The following is a 20,027-nucleotide window of genomic DNA, read 5'->3' as shown; positions in this document are numbered from 1 at the left end:
ATAGTGAACAGTGAAGCACGGTGTCTTCGTGCTGCCATCCTTTTCCTTGTCAGGCATCAAATGTGCAAACCCAAAATCCACAATCTTAATAACTGAATCTTCAGAAGAATCCTTGAACAAGAGATTCCGTGAAAAGATGTTTAGACACTAAAAATAATGTAAAAATGCCTATAAACAACTGTCCCTGCATTAAAAACCTTTCATCATAAAATTACACACAAGATACTCAACCAGTGCATGAATGTTCAAGTGGTACCATTTGCTCCCTTCTGCACAGCTTGCAGCAACACTTCTGGCGCTGCATAGTGAACAGTGAAGCACGGTGTCTTCGTGCTGCCATCCTTTTCCTTGTCAGGCATCAAATGTGCAAACCCAAAATCCACAATCTTAATAACTGAATCTTCAGAAGAATCCTTGAACAAGAGATTCCGTGAAAAGATGTTTAGATTAGAATGGCCTCGGAGAAGGATAATATCTGAATGGAATAAATTCATACTTTTTATTATAAAGGCCATACAAATGATGGAGATCAATAATATTCCATGCAATAAATTCTTTAAAATAAGCAGATGGAAAATCAATGCAAAAAAACTTCCTTTTTTTACCTTTCCTTTCTTTTCTTTTCTGTCTATCCTCAACACCAACCCTTTTCACCCCTGTCTGGCTTTAGGTCTCCGTGAACACTGATGCTTTTCCTGTGCACGTAGTGAACTGCTGACACCAGGTTCCTCACGACGACCGAAGCCCGAGGCGAGCCTCTGTGAACCTCTCGTGTTTCCTGATCCTCTGAGGCAGCCAGCTCTCCACCTCCAAGGAGCTGCATCACAATGTAGGTGTGTGCCTGTGAAACCAACATGAATTAGATACAGGCATACAATGATTAAATGCAAGGAAAAGAAAATAATATGATCTTAAACTAATTGTTACTTAAACTGTTACTGATAAATCCTGTTGTTTTATATTGTAATTCTACACAGTAAAAATATAGATTTGAAAATATACTTTGTAAAACTCAGTAACTTCCACTACAGCCCATTAAACTAGAACCATGAAAACATCCTTGAAAACCCCAGTAACTTGCACTACAGCCTGTTAGACTAGAACCATGAAAACACCCTTGAAAATCCTAGTAACTTCCACTACACCCTGTTAAACAAAAACCATGAAAACACCCTTGAAAACCCCAGTAACTTCCACTACACCCTGTTAAACAAGAACCATGAAAAACACCCTTGAAAACCTCAGTAACTTCCACTACACCCTGTTAAACTCGAACCATGAAAACACCCTTGAAAACACACACACAGGCAACCCTTTCCCGGCCACACACACACACAAACCCTCTCCAACACACACACACACACACACACACACACAAACCCCAGAACACACCATACCTAATTGGCAGTTGCTTTTTCAGTTCCAGTCTTAACACTTCGCATAAACCCTCTCTGTGTAACTGCCATGACCAGGCCCAGGAAGGAAAACTTGCGGTCCTGCGCCAACGAGTCGTAACTATGCTTGTGGTGGGTCGCGAAGATCAGCGTTAACTCCAGGCTGGAATACAGGAACAGGTAGAGGAAGTAAACTCGGCTAAATTGTATTAATTTCATGCGTTCTACAGAGAGAGAGAAAGACAGATGTTTATGAATGAAGGGAGAGGAGGAGGAGGAGGAACGGGAGGTAGTGTGTGTGTGTGTGTGTGTGTGTGTGTGTGTGTATGAATGAAGGGAGAGGAGGAGGAGGAGGAACAGGAGGTGGTAATAATAATAATAATAATAATAATAATAAACGGTTTATTATTTAGGCAGTTGACAAACTGAAAATGTACATAGGGGATGGGGAAAAACTTAACATTAATCCTAAAGGTAAGTCTAATCTAGGAGGGAAATAATATTGATTGATGGCTCGCACCATGGTGGGAATCGCACTGAGTCTGTACCGGTCCGTGCGCGGCGCCTTCAGGGGCGTTATTCTGTTGTGGTGTCTGGTGGCACGGACCGGGCGAGGCGCATCGGGCGGCAGCATGTTTCTGAGACGCGGATGATGCAGTAGTCCCCTTCCAAACTTCTCCAGAGCCTCTCGGTGCCTGGTGGATATTCTGGACAGACTCAGGGTGTGTGTGTGTGTGTGTGTGTGTGTGTGTGTGTGTGTGTGTGTGTGTGTGTGTGTGTGTGTGTGTGTGTGTGTGTGTTTGTGTTTCAGGAGTAAACATAAGGGAATATTTGCTAGTACACACACACACACACACACACACACAATACTACAAACACGAACAAACACACAATACTGAACATACAAACACACACACACACACCTTCTCTGCCCAGGCCCTTGACACAGCTGACGGAGAACAGAGCCCTAGGATTGATCACCTCCCAAGCCTCGGTCAAACTGGCACCGATGTCCCTCCTCCTTCTGCCCTGCAGTGGAAGAACAAGACACAAATCTGACTCACACACGACGAGACAACAGCGAACGTAAACAAACAGTGTTGCCAACTCAGGGAAAGGGAGTTTTACTGTACAAGGGATAAAATACAAGTGAATCACCATGGAAACACCCTTTGAAAACCCACAGTAACTTCCACTACAGCCTTGATAACACTACTTACCCTAGATCACCCCCAAACACCCCTATATAACCCTGAAACACCACCAAGACACCATTAAACACCCCAAAACAAACTATTTACCTCAAAACACTTGCAAAACACTCCCAAAACAAAATTAAACACCCCAAAACACACTATTTACCTCAAAACACTTGCAAAACACTCTCAAAACACCATTAAACACCCCAAAACACACTATTTACCTCAAAAACTTGCAAAACACTCCAAAAACACCATTAAACATCCAAAAACAGACAATTTACCTCAAAACACTTGAAAAAACACCCCCAAAACACCTCCAAAACCCCAATAATACCCAAAAAAAGACAATTTACCTCAAAACACTTGAAAAAACACCTCCAAAACCCCAATAATACCCAAAAAAGACAATTTACCTCAAAACACTTGCAAAATCACCCCCAAAACATCTCCAAAACCCAAAAAATACCCAAAAAAGACAATTTACCTCAAAACACATGCAAAAACACCCCCAAAACACCTCCAAAACCCCAATAATACCCAAAAAACAGACAAAAACAGACAAATATACCCAAAAACAGACAATTTACCTCAAAACACTTGAAAAAACACCCCAAAACACCTCCAAAACACCCCAAAATATCTCAAAACATTCCTAAACACACAAACAGGAGTGTAATGAATTAATAAGTGAAAGAAAGCAAGAGAATGTAAACAAACAGATGATAATGAAAAGAAAAGTGATTTAAATGAGATTGTTAAGATGTTTTGATGGTTTATGGTAAGGAAAATGAGAGAAAGGGTTTGTAATGAATAGAAAGGGTTTGTAATGATGACAGAAAGGAAGGAATAAGAGGAAAAAGTAAAGAAATGAGGAAAGGAAAGAGAAAATGATGCTTTACTCACAATGCACCTCTCTTTAACAACATTCAGAGACACAAGGAAATACAAACAAATTACAAAATAAGCAAAGAAAGAAAAAATGAAAGGAAAAAAAAAATAAGCAAAAATTATACAAAAACAAAAAAAATATACATAATAAAAAAAATAAATGAGACACACACACACACACACACACACACACACACACACACACACACACACACACACACACACAAACACACACACACACACACACCTCAGGCAGCGATTCCTGGAAGAAGACAGCAAAGAATATTATGTTAGCCACAGTGAGAGTGCGTGCGTAGACAGCCGAGGCCGCGAATAAGTCACACAGGAGAGCTGAGAGGAATACAAGCCGCTGGTGTTGTGCTTGGAGTAACAGTCGAGGAGAGCAGAAGACACGGGCAGCACCACCTTCAAGCCTAGCAGGTCCAGGATCAGACTGCCGAATAACACCTTGCTTGTCCGTGCGTTCCTCTGTGGGTGTTAGGTTAGGTTAGGTTACGTTAGGTTAAGTGAGGTTAGGTTATGTTAGGTTAAGTGAGGTTAGGTTAAGTGAGGTTAGGTTAGGTTAAGTTACGTTAGGTTAGGTTAAGTGAGGTTAAGTGAGGTTACGTTAAGTTAAGTTAGGTTAGGTTAGGTTAAAATAGGTTAGGTTAAAAGAGGTTAGGTTAAGTTAGGTTAGGTTAGGTTAAGTTAAGTTAGGTTAAGTTATGTTAGGTTAAAAGAGGTTAGGCTAAGTTATGTTACGTTAAGTTAGCTTATGTTAGGTTAGGTTAGGTTAAGTGAGGTCTTTTTTATCTTTTATTTTTTCTCAGTATTTTTTTCTTATTGTACTTAGTTCCCTTTGACCAGTGTCCCTCCTATATATACAAAAAATAAAACAAAATAAATAAATAAATAAATAAAGTAAAACAAGAACATTTTTACGACTTTAAATCATTTTCCCGACACACTTGTGCATGGAGGCAGTGTTGCACGAGTGTTGAGTGACAAATATTGCATCTCAGCTTAGCAACACACACCAACACACACCAACACAACACCCTGCTCACCTTCTCCTTGATGTCCGCAGCCTGTACTGCCCCTCTGTCCCTGCCGTCCACCTCACCACCACTGCCGCCGCCACCGCCATCGCTGCCGCCAACTTGCTTGCCGGATCAGAGGGTTGCCGTTGCTCTGAAAGTTACATTAGGTTTGGTTAAGTGGGGCCGTGGGAAGAGGATGTAGGTTAGGTTAGGTTTGGTTAGGCTAGGTTATGTTAGGTTTGGATAGGTTTCTTTAGGTTAGGTTAGGTTAGGTTAGGTTAGGTTAGGTAAGGCTTGGCTAGGTTAGGCTTGCTTAGGTAAGGTTTGGCTAGGTTAGGTTAGGTTAGGTTAGGTTAGGTTAGGTAAGGCTTGGCTAGGTTAGGCTTGCTTAGGTAAGGTTTGGCTAGGTTAGGTTAGGTTAGGTAAGGCTTGGCTAGGTTAGGCTTGCTTAGGTAAGGTTTGGCTAGGTTAGAATTGCTTAGGTTAGGTTAGGTAAAGTTTGGTTAGGCCAGCTTGGGATTAAGACACGAGATAGCCAGTCTTTGGGAGGAGGAAGCACCAGACACAAGTTAGGGTAGGCTTCTTTGGGTTAGGCTTGGTTTGATTAGGGTCAGCTGAGGAGTGTGAAGCTCCACCACGTTAGGTTAAATTTGAGGTAATATTTTAGTCATTTTCTCTCTCACCACCAAAATTTTCCCACTGTGTAAACTTTGTTAATATTTTTTATCTGAAGGCTACAAAACACATCACTCGCTTTCCATCCCAGACCCCTAAACACCACCCCTTTCTTCCTTCCTTAGCATCAGCCAGCCAGCCTCTTTGGACTTAAATGAAGGAAACTTTTAAACACGTAGATATAATATAACATTTTCTTCTTCACACACACACACACACACACACACACACACACACACTGCTTCCGTGACGTGGGAGAGTGAGGAAGAGCGAGAAAGAGTTTTATCACCAGCTAGAAGGAAATTACCGCTTTGTTTACATCTGACAAGAGAAAACGCGGCTGTCACTTCTGTCAACGGGTAACTAATACAAAGCTGAGAGAGAGAGAGAGAGAGAGAGAGAGAGAGAGAGAGAGAGAGAGAGAGAGAGAGAGAGAGAGAGAGAGAGAGAGAGAGAGAGAGAGAGAGATTGTCATATAACCATTTTATACTCAAGATAATAAAAGACAGCAAGCGTTTAATTATTAATTTTCCAACTTTCTTCGCTTGCCTAAACTTTCTTCCACACTGCTGGTGGTGATGGTGGTGGTGGTGGTGGTCTTCCTGCTTCCCTATTTCGTCCCTCTACATTTGTATCTTAAAAGAAAAAAAGATCGTATTACTGAATCAACACCAATGAACACTTAACCTTACCTAACCTAAAGTGTACCTCTGTTTTTACCCTCTACCCATCACTACAACCTCCAGTACCTTCCCCTGCTAGGACTCCAACACCACAACACCTCGTACAGACCCAGACATCCCACACACGTGCATCTAGAAGCTTCATACATCACAACACACGCTATAACACCCCTGACACGCTTCTACTATCACAGTCCCCCCTTAAACACTCCAGAACCTTTTATTTTACCTCCAGCACACCACTTCTACCCTCAAAGACCCAGTACTTATCTGCAACATGCCTATAACAGAGCCAAAACACCTCAAAAGCAACTCCAACCACACTAAAACACCTTAAAACACCTTAAACACTCTTAAACGCACAAAAAACACCCTAAACACATCGAAAGTGCACCAAAATATCCCCAAACACACTTAAAATACTCCAAAACTCACCCAAATGGACTTAAAACGCATCCAAAACACACCGTACCTACCCAAAAAACACTCAAACTCATCCACAACATCCCAAAACACACTTAAAACATCGCAAAACACTGAAAACGGCCCAAAACACACTTAAAACACCCCAAAACACCCAGACTGACATAAAATACCCACAAACGCACCCAAAATTCCCCGGTATCCACACAAAACACACCTAAACTCGTCCATAACATCCTAAAATACACTTGAAACATCACAAAACATTGAAAACAGTCCAAAACACACTTAAAGCACTCCTAAACAAGCCTAAGACACCCCAAAACACACCAGGAACGCTAAATATTGACTCAAACATCACCAAATCCCTAAAACACACACTTCAACACCCTTTCAACACCTCCAGACACACTGCAACACTCCCTAAACACCTCCAGACACACTCCAACACCTCTTAAACACACCAAATACACTGGAAGCACTGTCAGGGAAGACAAATACTACCAAGACAGACAGGGCAGCAGGGAAAATTAAGCTAAATATTGTTTTCTTAGCATTTTTCTGTTTTACCACCTCCTCTATTCCTTCTCCCTTCATCTTCCTCCTCTATTTCTCTTATTTTCTTACTCATTCTAGTCTTATCTACACGTCTGAGTCTAGAAAGACATGGAAACACCAGGAAAACACTGCAAAATACGATAAATATTACCGAGGAGACAGCGGAGCCGATCAAGGTCCCTGGTCCATGATGGCGGCCGTGACGTCACGGCAATTTTACGTACCGTAACGGATTTCATTTCGAAATTGACCCCTCGAAAAAATGGAGCTAGGCTGGAATGCCTTATATATTCTGACTTGATAAATACTTAAACAAATATCCACAATATTAAAACAGCTCTAGCCTGAGTAGTATTTAAAAAATATCCAAATTAAATATGGAAAAAGTGTTGAAATATTCGGCACAATTTAAATCATTGAAAAGTCCACAACATTTGAATTTTTAGGAACGTAAAAAATTTTAAAAAATCTGAACTATCATCTTACACCATCAAAAGTGACCTGGAACAAGAAGTAAACAAATAAAACCGAAATTGTGTAAAAACCAAGTGTTGAACCTAAATACGATTAAAAACCACTGAAAAGTCCACCTATTTTGACTCAACAACAAGATAAAACACTTTAAAACATACAAACAATTTTTTCAAGCAATGAAAAGTTAGTTACAAGCTCAAATAGAGAGACAATAACACAAAAAGTGTTGTAATAACAACTTTTAACAGGACCATAAAACATTTTTAAAGTCCACTTATTTCTCTCAACAGGAACCAAAAAACATTTTAAAAATCATAAGCAATTTTTAGAAATACAAAAGACGTAGTTAGAACGTGAAATAAAAAATCAAGTTTGTCAAAATACTGCTAAAAAAACACCCCGCATTTTCGGCAAGCAACACAAAATTGAACACAACTCAACACAAGCCACGAAAATACTTCTAAAGCAAATAATTATTTTTATAAACCATAAAAAACATGCTATACCAGCAGAATAAAGAAGTTAAGAAAAAAATAAAAAAATATTGGAACCCACAGGTTGAAGCAGGTTGGCAGAGGTAGCCAGGCATCATGGCGGCCCTTGTCAGTGGAGAGAACGGCCGCTATTTTGCCTGTTATTCTTCCATCGTAACTAAATGAGGCAATGGCAGATATATCTAGCTAGCGGATATGAAAGCCTAGTTATGTGGCTCCACTTAGTGACGTGTTAGGCTTACAATAAGTGAGAAATGAAGCAGATATTGGCGGACAAATGGGGAAGGCTGCCTCCACCTCGGCTGATAACATTAGTTAAGTGTATTTTTTTGACGTCTTTATAATTCCTGTCATGGTTAATTAGTAAGAGTTTTGTGGTGGAGGCTTGGAGCGCTTGTGGCACCGTGGAATGCTGAGTCACATCAATATATTCTTAACGAGGTGCAAAAACATGAAATACGAGGCTTAACAATAAATAAACAGTAAGATTAACCACTGACCTGACAGCCCTGTGTTGTTGTGGGTGACACGTACCGCCTATTACATCAGACTGTGCAAATTACCTGGCTGGACAAGTGGTGGGCGAGTTTCTTACCAATATTAGCCTTGGTGGCCCTGTAGGCACCTCCCGGCAGGCACCAAGCTTGAACCAGCACATCCAGGAAGCCACGCCCCTGTCACTGTCTTGTTCTGCGAAAATACATTAAATAACGCAGCAGTTTATGGCACCCTTGGAACAGAGTGCCTTGCTGTTGACGTCCGGTGCTGTGTCGTCCCACATTAAATAAAGCAGCAGTTTATGGCACCCTTTGAACACAATGCCTTTCCGTCTGGCGTGTCTGGCGTCTGGTACTGTGTCATCCCTCCCAGCCTGCTCCGCACAGTACGCACCCAAACACTTTTAGCTTTCAATAACAAGCACCAACTTCTTTTATATTGTACTAAACTAATAGAAAATTAAATATAAAGAATTATAAGCGTGTAAAAATAAATCTCAGGCCATTATAACTGTAATTGTCAAAGTATCTAGACGTTACTGATTGAAGCGCTAAATTCAAACTGGTCCTGGCGGGGCTTACGCTGCAATGTCTCGTCCCTTGTGTGGCGTAATGTGAAATCATTGAAAAACTTGTGTGAATTGAAGGCTTGGCTTAATACTGTGTTATATCTCAGCTTATCATTATTAAGTATTTACCATTTGACGTTAAAAAACAACAATACTTCACAGAGATATCCAAGTATAACAGAGGCTTCCATACTGTAGCTAATGATCAACAGAGAATTACCAGCCTTTCTCTGTGTGTCAAGGAGAGCCCTTAGGGAAACGTTCGTGTGCGTGTGTGTGTGTGTGTGTGTGTGGTATGGAAAGATATAATTGCTTAAGTACAGCCTCTCTCTCTCTCTCTCTCTCTCTCTCTCTCTCTCTCTCTCTCTCTCTCTCTCTCTACGTATTTTGCCTGTCTGCCCTCGTGTGTGTGTGTGTGTGTGTGTGTGTGTGTGTGTATCTCATTTATTTATTTAAGTTATTTTTCTTCTTCACGCAGATAGTAATTGACGAACACAACACACCACGTGGAGAGAAGCAAGGTGTGGAGTACCCAAGCCTCTCACAGTCCATGCTAGTAGACTCACCCTGCATGTGGAGATCTCCCAAAATGCACGGAGGTTATTCCAGAGCTGCAGGACAGAGTACTTGAGGCCATTGGTGAACAGAAAGCTGAGGTTGAACAAAGGTAGAGTAAAGATTACACTGACATTTGGGACATTGACATTGTTTGTTACCAGTATTATATTGATTCCTTTTATTTCAGCCAAGAATTGATAGCTGCCCAAGGTGTAAGCAAGATTCACAATGATGAGGTCATTGTGACGTGTGCAATGTGTCCACTGGTCTTGGCCTTCCTGACCAAGGCAGCCACACAAAGGAAATTCCACGTTATTGTTGCCGAACGTGCCCCTAAATATGATGCAAGATGTTTTATGCGTCTCTTTCACGTCATCGTGTCTGATGTGCACAATACATAACACAGGGACTGCCACATGTAGGGGTGATGGCTTCTTGCAGCTTCCTTTATTTTATTATGTTCTTATGTTCTCAATACATCTTTTACTTGTGCAGGGTCACCCAGTGGCAAAAGCTTTATGTACTGCTGGAATTGAGACAACATTAATTCAAGACTCTGCAGTGTTCCCCATCATGTCACGTGTCAACAAGGTCATCAAAGGTCATCGTTGGCACCGAGACGGTGGTGACCAACGGAGGCATTGAGACCTTTGTTGGTGCAGCCTCTCTTGCCTCACCACCAAAGTTTTATTCTGTTTCAGTAAGTTTTATTTGTTAGTCATTATCCTGATACCTCTTTCAGTGGGGCAGTATTTGAAACATATTTACTGTTGCAAATTGAACAGGGAAGGTATCACAAAAGTACATACCATTTTATTCTCACAGAAATTCTTGATTCCAGTTTTTGATACATTCCTTTTCCACATGTTTATTTCGTGTAGGTGGATATACATTCCTCGTGTTGAGTGTTGGATGGTCCTTTCTCAAACCTCAACCTGTTGTTGTCTCATGTGGAGCTAGATACTATCAGATCAGTACCATCAGATCAGTCGGCGGTCCCGTTGATGCCGGATAAGAGGGATTTTACTGTACCCTGTTTATCTTGCACTTAGCTTTAAACAATGGCTGCTGACCATTTAAATCTCTTTTATTTCAGTCGAGGTACTGCACCATCCTACGTGTACCGGCAGCTTAGCAAACTGTACCGTCCCACTTCTTGTGATCTCTAAGGTAACAGCTTTAATCCTTGCAAATAAGGAATAAGAGAAAAGAGACACACCTGCCATTTGTACTGTTATGCTGTAGTGTTCTGTCATTTTTTTCCTCTTTTATCCTAGAACCATTTTTGGTCATTCATGTTTCTAAAAATTATTATACAAAAATGTTGAGCTTAATATGTTTGGTGTAGTTTTTTGTAACATGTGTTATTATTGTTAATGTGTGTGGTTCCCCTCAGGAAGAATGTTGCAGTATTAGCAGTAATGTTACAGCCAATGGAAGTGTCTGTATTGTGCTTTGGTGGGAGGTTAATTTGATGTATTTTTAGAGTTGTGCAGGATATTATAGCAAGCCCTCAAAATAAAGAAAATAACTATAGAAAACACTCCTTGTATTGAAAACACCACTGCAGAGAAATCTCTAATGAAACAGGAAACCCTACATTCAGTACTGTGTGGTTGTTGCAGTAACACTGAGCTAAATGCCTTTTGGATGGTTGTACACTAAAAATAATGTAAAAATGCCTATAAACAACTGTCCCTGCATTAAAAACCTTTCATCATAAAATTACACACAAGATACTCAACCAGTGCATGAATGTTCAAGCGGTACCATTTGCTCCCTTCTGCACAGCTTGCAGCAACACTTCTGGCGCTGCATAGTGAACAGTGAAGCACGGTGTCTTCGTGCTGCCATCCTTTTCCTTGTCAGGCATCAAATGTGCAAACCCAAAATCCACAATCTTAATAACTGAATCTTCAGAAGAATCCTTGAACAAGAGATTCCGTGAAAAGATGTTTAGATTAGAATGGCCTCGGAGAAGGATAATATCTGAATGGAATAAATTCATACTTTTTATTATAAAGGCCATACAAATGATGGAGATCAATAATATTCCATGCAATAAATTCTTTAAAATAAGCAGATGGAAAATCAATGCAAAAAAACTTCCTTTTTTTACCTTTCCTTTCTTTTCTTTTCTGTCTATCCTCAACACCAACCCTTTTCACCCGTCTGGCTTTAGGTCTCCGTGAACACTGATGCTTTTCCTGTGCACGTAGTGAACTGCTGACACCAGGTTCCTCACGACGACCGAAGCCCGAGGCGAGCCTCTGTGAACCTCTCGTGTTTCCTGATCCTCTGAGGCAGCCAGCTCTCCACCTCCAAGGAGCTGCATCACAATGTAGGTGTGTGCCTGTGAAACCAACATGAATTAGATACAGGCATACAATGATTAAATGCAAGGAAAAGAAAATAATATGATCTTAAACTAATTGTTACTTAAACTGTTACTGATAAATCCTGTTGTTTTATATTGTAATTCTACACAGTAAAAATATAGATTTGAAAATATACTTTGTAAACCTCAGTAACTTCCACTACAGCCCATTAAACTAGAACCATGAAAACATCCTTGAAAACCCCAGTAACTTGCACTACAGCCTGTTAGACTAGAACCATGAAAACACCCTTGAAAACCCTAGTAGCTTCCACTACACCCTGTTAAACAAAAACCATGAAAACACCCTTGAAAACCCCAGTAACTTCCACTACACCCTGTTAAACAAGAACCATGAAAAACACCCTTGAAAACCTCAGTAACTTCCACTACACACTGTTAAACTCGAACCATGAAAACACCCTTGAAAACACACACACAGGCAACCCTTTCCCGGCCACACACACACACACAAACCCTCTCCAACACACACACACACACACACACACACAAACCCCAGAACACACCATACCTAATTGGCAGTTGCTTTTTCAGTTCCAGTCTTAACACTTCGCATAAACCCTCTCTGTGTAATTGCCATGACCAGGCCCAGGAAGGAAAACTTGCGGTCCTGCGCCAACGAGTCGTAACTATGCTTGTGGTGGGTCGCGAAGATCAGCGTTAACTCCAGGCTGGAATACAGGAACAGGTAGAGGAAGTAAACTCGGCTAAGTTGTATTAATTTCATGCGTTCTACAGAGAGAGAGAAAGACAGATGTTTATGAATGAAGGGAGAGGAGGAGGAGGAGGAACGGGAGGTAGTGTGTGTGTGTGTGTGTGTGTGTGTGTGTGTGTGTGTGTGTGTGTGTGTGTGTGTGTGTGTGTGTGTGTGTGTGTGTGTGTGTGTGTGTGTGTGTGTGTGTGTGTGTGTGTGTGTGTATGAATGAAGGGAGAGGAGGAGGAGGAGGAGGAACAGGAGGTGGTGTGTGTGTGTGTGTGTGTGTGTGTGTGTGTGTGTGTGTGTGTGTGTGTGTGTGTGTGTGTGTATGTGTGTGTGTGTGTGTGTGTTTCAGGAGTAAACATAAGGGAATATTTGCTAGTACACACACACACACACACACACAATACTACAAACACGAACAAACACACAATACTGAACATACAAACACACACACACACACCTTCTCTGCCCAGGCCCTTGACACAGCTGACGGAGAACAGAGCCCTAGGATTGATCACCTCCCAAGCCTCGGTCAAACTGGCACCGATGTCCCTCCTCCTTCTGCCCTGCGGTGGAAGAACGAGACACAAATCTGACTCACACACGACGAGACAACAGCGAACGTAAACAAATAGTGTTGCCAACTCAGGGAAAGGGAGTTTTACTGTACAAGGGATAAAATACAAGTGAATCACCATGGAAACACCCTTTGAAAACCCACAGTAACTTCCACTACAGCCTTGATAACACTACTTACCCTAGATCACCCCCAAACACCCCTATATAACCCTGAAACACCACCAAGACCATTAAACACCCCAAAACAAACTATTTACCTCAAAACACTTGCAAAACACTCTCAAAACACCATTAAACACCCCAAAACACACTATTTACCTCAAAAACTTGCAAAACACTCCCAAAACACCATTAAACACCCCAAAACACACTATTTACCTCAAAACAATTGCAAAACACTCTCAAAACACCATTAAACACCCCAAAACACACTATTTACCTCAAAAACTTGCAAAACACTCCCAAAACACCATTAAACACCCCAAAAACAGACAATTTACTTCAAAACACTTGAAAAAACACCCCCAAAACACCTCCAAAACCCCAATAATACCCAAAAAAAGACAATTTACCTCAAAACACTTGAAAAAACACCTCCAAAACCCCAATAATACCCAAAAAAGACAATTTACCTCAAAACACTTGCAAAAACACCCCCAAAACATCCCCAAAACCCAAAAAATACCCAAAAAAGACAATTTACCTTAAAACACTTGCAAAAACACCCCCAAAACACCTCCAAAACCCCAATAATACCCAAAAAACAGACAAAAACAGACAAATATACCCAAAAACAGACAATTTACCTCAAAACACTTGAAAAAACACCCCAAAACACCTCCAAAACACCCCAAAATATCTCAAAACATTCCTAAACACACAAACAGGAGTGTAATGAATTAATAAGTGAAAGAAAGCAAGAGAATGTAAACAAACAGATGATAATGAAAAGAAAAGTGATTTAAATGAGATTGTTAAGATGTTTTGATGGTTTATGGTAAGGAAAATGAGAGAAAGGGTTTGTAATGAATAGAAAGGGTTTGTAATGATGACAGAAAGGAAGGAATAAGAGGGAAAAGTAAAGAAATGAGGAAAGGAAAGAGAAAATGATGCTTTACTCACAATGCACCTCTCTTTAACAACATTCAGAGACACAAGGAAATACAAACAAATTACAAAATAAGCAAAGAAAGAAAAAATGAAAGGAAAAAAAAAAATCAAAAATTATACAAAAACAAAAAAATACATAATAAAAAAAAATAAATGAGAGACACACACACACACACACACACACACCTCAGGCAGCAATTCCTGGAAGAAGAGAGCAAAGAATATTATGTTAGCCACAGTGAGAGTGCGTGCGTAGACAGCCGAGGCCGCGAACCACCCAGTACTTCCCCAGCGGGAGAACGCAGCCCCCACAGTGTGCCCGACGGTGAAGCCTATGCTGAATGTCACGCCAATCAGTGCCTGTGGGTTGAGGGGAGGTTAGGAGAGGGTAGGCTGGTTAGGTTAGGTTAGGACACACCGACAACACACCACAATATAAATAAGAAATAAAATAATGCATAAGAAAATAAAAAGTTAAAAAAAAGTAAACTAACAATATATTTTAAACTACCACAACACCTTTAAACACCCTCAAAATACTCCAAAACACACCAAAACACTCTCAAAATAACCCAAAACACACCAAAACATCCCAAAATACCCCAAAACACTCCAAAAACACACCAAAACACCTTCAAAATACCCCAAAACACCCCAAAACACTACAAACACATCCCAAAACACTCCAAAAACACACCAAAATACTCCAAAATACTCCTAAAGATCTCAAAACACATCAAAACATTCCAAAAACATCCCAAAACACTTTAAAACACACCAAAAATCCCAAAACACCTCCACAACACCAAAAAACACTTCAAAACACCCCTTAACCACCCCAAAACACATCAAAACACTTCACAACACACCAAAAACACCCCAAAATACTCCAAAAACACCCCAAAAACACCTGAAGACTCCCTCAGAACACTGAAATAGAATAAAACACAAAATAACAATAATAAAGAAAACAAGCTGCAATACTGAACAGCAGGAACACAAACAAACACACACACACCCTGTAAACAAACAAACAAACAAAAAATAAATAAATAGATAATAGGATAAAAAAATTGAAAAAATAATAATAAAAACAAGCTAAAAATATATAAACCAATACAAAACACAACAAACCCACTTAATTACCAAACAAGACAGAATGGAACCTCGCAGCGAAACCGATGATATGTTGGTAATAAGTCACACAGGAGAGCTGAGAGGAATACAAGCCGCTGGTGTTGTGCTTGGAGTAACAGTCGAGGAGAGCAGGACACAGAGGCACCACCGCCATGAAGCCGACCAGGTCCAGGATCAGACTGCCGATACCACCTTGCTTGTCCGCGCGTTCCTCTGTGGGTGTTAGGTTAGGTTAGGTTACGTTAGGTTAAGTGAGGTTAGGTTAGGTTAGGTTAAGTGAGGTTAGGTTAAGTGAGGTTAGGTTAGGTTAGGTTAAGTTACGTTAGGTTAGGTTAAGTGAGGTTAAGTGAGGTTAGGTTAAGTTAGGTTAGGTTAAGTTAAGTTAGGTTAGGTTAGGTTAAAAGAGGTTAGGTTAAAAGAGGTTAGGTTAAGTTAGGTTAGGTTAGGTTAAGTTAAGTTAGGTTAAGTTATGTTAGGTTAAAAGAGGTTAGGCTAAGTTATGTTAGGTTAAGTTAGCTTATGTTAGGTTAGGTTAGGTTAAGTGAGGTCTTTTTTATCTTTTATTTTTTCTCAGTATTTTTTTCTTATTGTACTTAGTTCCCTTTGACCAGTGTCCCTCCTATATATACAAAAAATAAAACAAAATAAATAAATAAATAAAGTAAAACAAGAACATTTTTACGACTTTAAATCAGTTTCCCGACACACTTGTGCATGGAGGCAGTGTTGCACGAGCCTTGAGTGACAAATATTGCAGCGATCAGTTTCCCGACACACTTGTACATGGAGGCAGTGTTGCATGAGCCTTGACTGACAAATATTGCAGCGACCACCTTCCCAACACACTTGTGCATGGAGGCAGTGTTGCATGAGCCTTGACTGACAAATATTGCAGCGACCACCTTCCCAACACACTTGTGCATGGAGGCAGTGTTGCATGAGCCTTGAGTGACAAATATTGCAGTGACCACCTTCCCAACACACTTTACATCTCAGCTTAGCAACACACACCAACACAACACCCTGCTCACCTTCTCCTTGATGTCCACAACCTGTACTGCCCCTCTGTCCCTGCCGTCCGCCTCACCACCGCTGCCGCCGCCGCCGCCATCGCTGCCGCCAACTGCTTGCCGGATTGGAGGGTTGCCGTTGCTCTGAAAGTTGCGTTAGGTTAGGTTAAGTGGGGCTGTGGGATGAGGATGTAGGTTAGGTGAGGTTTGGTTAAGCTAGGTTAGGTTAGGTTAGGTTAGGTTAGGCTAGGTTAGGTTAGGTTAGGTTAGGTAAGGTTAGGTTAGGTTAGGCTAGGTTAGGTTAGGTTTGGCTAGGCTAGGTTAGGTTAGGCTAGGTTAGGTTAGGTTAGGTTAGGTTAGGTTAGGTTAGGCTAGGTTAGGTTAGGTTTGGCTAGGCTAGGTTAGGTTAGGCTAGGTTAGGTTAGGTTTGGCTAGGCTTCTTTAGGTTAGGTTAGGTTAGGTTAGGTAAGGCTTGGCTAGGTTAGGCTTGCTTAGGTAAGGTTTGGCTAGGTTAGAATTGCTTAGGTTACGTTAGATAAAGTTTGATTAGGCTAGTTTGGGATTGAGACACAAGATAGCCAGTCTTGGGGAGGAGGAAGCACCGGACAGAAGTTAGGGTAGGCTTCTTTGGGCTAGGCTTGGTTTGGTTAGGGGCAGCTGAGGAGTGTGAGGCTCCACCACGTTAGGTTAAATATGAGGTAATATTTTAGTCATATTCTCCCTCACCACCAAAATTTTCCCACTGTAAAAACTTTAATATTTTTCTTTCAGAAGGCTATAAAACAAAATCACTCGTTTTCTCATCCCAGACCCCTAAACACCACCCCTTTCTTCCTTCACACACGCACGCACGCACACACACACACACACACACGTTCCCTCACAGCACAAAGGAACATAGACACGCAATTAAATCCACAACAGCAGCATTATCAGCCAGCCAGCCAGCCTCTTTTGACTTAAATGTAGGAAACTTTTAAACACGTATATATAACATTTTCTTCTTTACACACACACACACACACTATATATATATATATATATCCTCTCACTTCCTCCTCGTGTGCTTATCACTGCTTCCGTGACGTGGGAGAGCGAGGGAGAGCGAGAGGAAGTCTTATCACCAGCTGGAAGGAAACCACCGCTTTGTTTACATCTGAAAAGAGAAAACGTGGGTGTTACTTCTGTCACCGGGGTTACTAATCTAAAGCTGAGAGAGAGAGAGAGAGAGAGAGAGAGAGAGAGAGAGAGAGAGAGAGAGAGAGAGAGAGAGAGAGAGAGAGAGAGAGAGAGAGAGAGAGAGAGAGAGAGAGATTGTCATATAAACATTTTATACTCAAGATAATAAAAGACAACAAACGTTTAATTATTCACTTTTCAACTTTCCCCGCTTCTCTCTAACCTTTCTTCCACTGTGCTGGTGGTGGTGGTCTTCCTGCTTTTCTCTTTTGTCCCTCTACATTCATATTACTGAATTCGTATAACTGAACATTACCTCTACATTGTATTACTGAATCAACGCCTAACCTAACCTAACCTAACCTACCGTGTACCTCTCTATTTACCCTCTACACATCCTTACAACCTCCAGTACCTCCCCCTGCTAGGACTCTAACACCACAACACCACAACACCCCGTCCAGACCCAGAATTTCCCCACACTTACATCTAGTAGCTTCATATATCACAACACACGCTATAACGCCACTGACACTCTTCTACGATCATAGGCCCTTCCCAAAATACTCCAGAATCTTTTATTTTACCTCAAGCACACCACTTCTACCCTCAAAGACCCTATTCTTACCTGCAACATGCCTATAACATAACCAAAACACCTCAAACGCAACTCCAATCACACTAAAACACCTTAAAACACCTTAAACATACCCAGAACATTCCTAAACGCATAAAGAACATCCTAAACATATCGAAAAGGCACCAAAATATGCCCAAACACACTTAAAATACTCCAAAACTCACCTAAATTGACTTAAAACGCATCCAAAACACACCGTACCAACCCAAAACACACTCAAACTCATCCATAACATCCCAAAACACATTTAAAACATCCCAAAACGCTGAAAACGGCCCAAAACACACTTAAAACACCCCAAAACACACCCAGACTGACCTAAAATACCCAAAATTACCCACAAACGCGGCCACAACTCACCCGTCTCCACACAAAACACACCCAAACTCATCCATAACATCCCAAAATACACTCGAAACATCTCAAAACATTGCAAACAGTTCAAAGCACACTTAAAGCACTGCTAAACAAGCCTAAGACACACCAAAACGCACCAGGAACGCTAAATATTGACTCAAACATCACCACATCCCATCAACACACACTCCAATACCCCTAAATACCTCCTGACACACTCCAACACCGCCTAAACACGCCAAATACACTGAAAGCACTGTCAAGGAAGACAAATACTACGAAGACAGACAGGGCAGCAGGGAAAATTAACCTAAATATTGTTTTCTTAGCATTTTCCTGTTTTACCACCTCCTCTATTCCTTCTCCCTTCATCTTCCTCCTCTATTTCTCTTATTTTCTTACTCATTCTAGTCTTATCTACACGTCTGGGTCTAGAAAGACATGGAAACACCAGGAAAACACTGCAAAATACGATAAATATTACCGAGGAGACAGCGGAGCCGATCAAGGTCCCGGGTTCATGATGGCGGCCGTGACGTCACGGCAATTTTACGTACCGTAACGGATTTCATTTTAAAATTGACCCCTCGAAAAAATGGAGCTAGGCTGGAATGCCTTATATATTCTGACTTGATAAATACTTAAACAAATATCCACAATATTAAAACAGCTCTAGCCTGAGTAGTATTTAAAAAATATCCAAATTAAATATGGAAAAAGTGTTGAAATATTCGGCACAATTTAAATCATTGAAAAGTCCACAACATTTGAATTTTTAGGAACGTAAAAAATTTTAAAAAATCTGAACTATCATCTTACACCATCAAAAGTGACCTGGAACAAGAAGTAAACAAATAAAACCGAAATTGTGTAAAAACCAAGTGTTGAACCTAAATACGATTAAAAACCACTGAAAAGTCCACCTATTTTGACTCAACAGCAAGATAAAACACTTTAAAACATACAAACAATTTTTTCAAGCAATGAAAAGTTAGTTACAAGCTCAAATAGAGAGACAATAACACAAAAAGTGTTGTAATAACAACTTTTAACAGGACCATAAACCATTTTTAAAGTCCACTTATTTCTCTCAACAGGAACCAAAAAACATTTTAAAAATCATAAGCAATTTTTAGAAATACAAAAGACGTAGTTAGAACGTGAAATAAAAAATCAAGTTTGTCAAAATACTGCTAAAAAAACACCCCGCATTTTCGGCAAGCAACACAAAATTGAACACAACTCAACACAAGCCACGAAAATACTTCTAAAGCAAATAATTATTTTTATAAACCATAAAAAACATGCTATACCAGCAGAATAAAGAAGTTAAGAAAAAAATAAAAAAATATTGGAACCCACAGGTTGAAGCAGGTTGGCAGAGGTAGCCAGGCATCATGGCGGCCCTTGTCAGTGGAGAGAACGGCCGCTATTTTGCCTGTTATTCTTCCATCGTAACTAA

The 20,027-nt window shown here is 40.6% G+C and overlaps 1 protein-coding gene and 2 long non-coding RNA genes across 22 annotated transcripts in view; 2 read left to right on the top strand and 1 right to left on the bottom strand.

Moving 5' to 3' along the window:
• Positions 1-485: 485 nt before the first annotated feature.
• Positions 486-20,027, bottom strand: part of LOC135114159 (major facilitator superfamily domain-containing protein 10-like) — a 20,118-nt gene continuing 576 nt past the window's right edge. Inside the window, exons 1-8 of one of the 20 annotated variants that reach the window (XR_010275295.1) lie at positions 19,050-19,068; positions 17,442-17,545; positions 16,411-16,533; positions 3,732-3,973; positions 2,318-2,423; positions 1,915-2,089; positions 1,398-1,557; positions 486-841 (exon numbers count right to left, since the gene is read on the bottom strand). Coding sequence is in view for 5 of the 20 variants with exons in the window: in XM_064029916.1 (XP_063885986.1) it covers positions 12,586-13,119; positions 14,429-14,602; positions 15,409-15,592; positions 16,411-16,490 (972 nt within the window). In the remaining 15 variants the exon portion in view is untranslated. Of the gene's footprint in view, positions 842-1,397; positions 1,558-1,914; positions 2,090-2,317; positions 3,696-3,731; positions 3,974-4,551; positions 4,676-5,436; positions 5,526-5,748; positions 5,835-7,014; positions 7,433-8,331; positions 8,721-11,453; positions 11,809-12,364; positions 12,525-12,585; positions 13,120-14,428; positions 14,603-15,388; positions 15,593-16,410; positions 16,534-17,441; positions 17,546-19,049; positions 19,774-20,027 lie in introns of those variants that run through there. The other 19 variants (XR_010275286.1, XR_010275284.1, XR_010275297.1 and 16 more) reach the window with 19 other exon arrangements.
• On the top strand, positions 8,577-10,158 carry LOC135114188 (uncharacterized). Its single transcript, XR_010275426.1, has 3 exons — positions 8,577-8,714; positions 9,376-9,564; positions 9,643-10,158. It is a non-coding gene; the product is annotated as an uncharacterized LOC135114188 (long non-coding RNA).
• Positions 12,728-20,027, top strand: part of LOC135114189 (uncharacterized) — a 12,464-nt gene continuing 5,164 nt past the window's right edge. The window contains exon 1 of the long non-coding RNA XR_010275427.1: positions 12,728-12,811. This is a non-coding gene — a long non-coding RNA (uncharacterized LOC135114189). The remainder of the gene's footprint in view (positions 12,812-20,027) is intronic.

This window comes from Scylla paramamosain, chromosome 27 (genome assembly GCF_035594125.1).
Source record: "Scylla paramamosain isolate STU-SP2022 chromosome 27, ASM3559412v1, whole genome shotgun sequence".
Classification (NCBI taxonomy): domain Eukaryota; kingdom Metazoa; phylum Arthropoda; class Malacostraca; order Decapoda; family Portunidae; genus Scylla; species Scylla paramamosain.
This window is presented reverse-complemented; position numbering and strand designations above follow the sequence as displayed.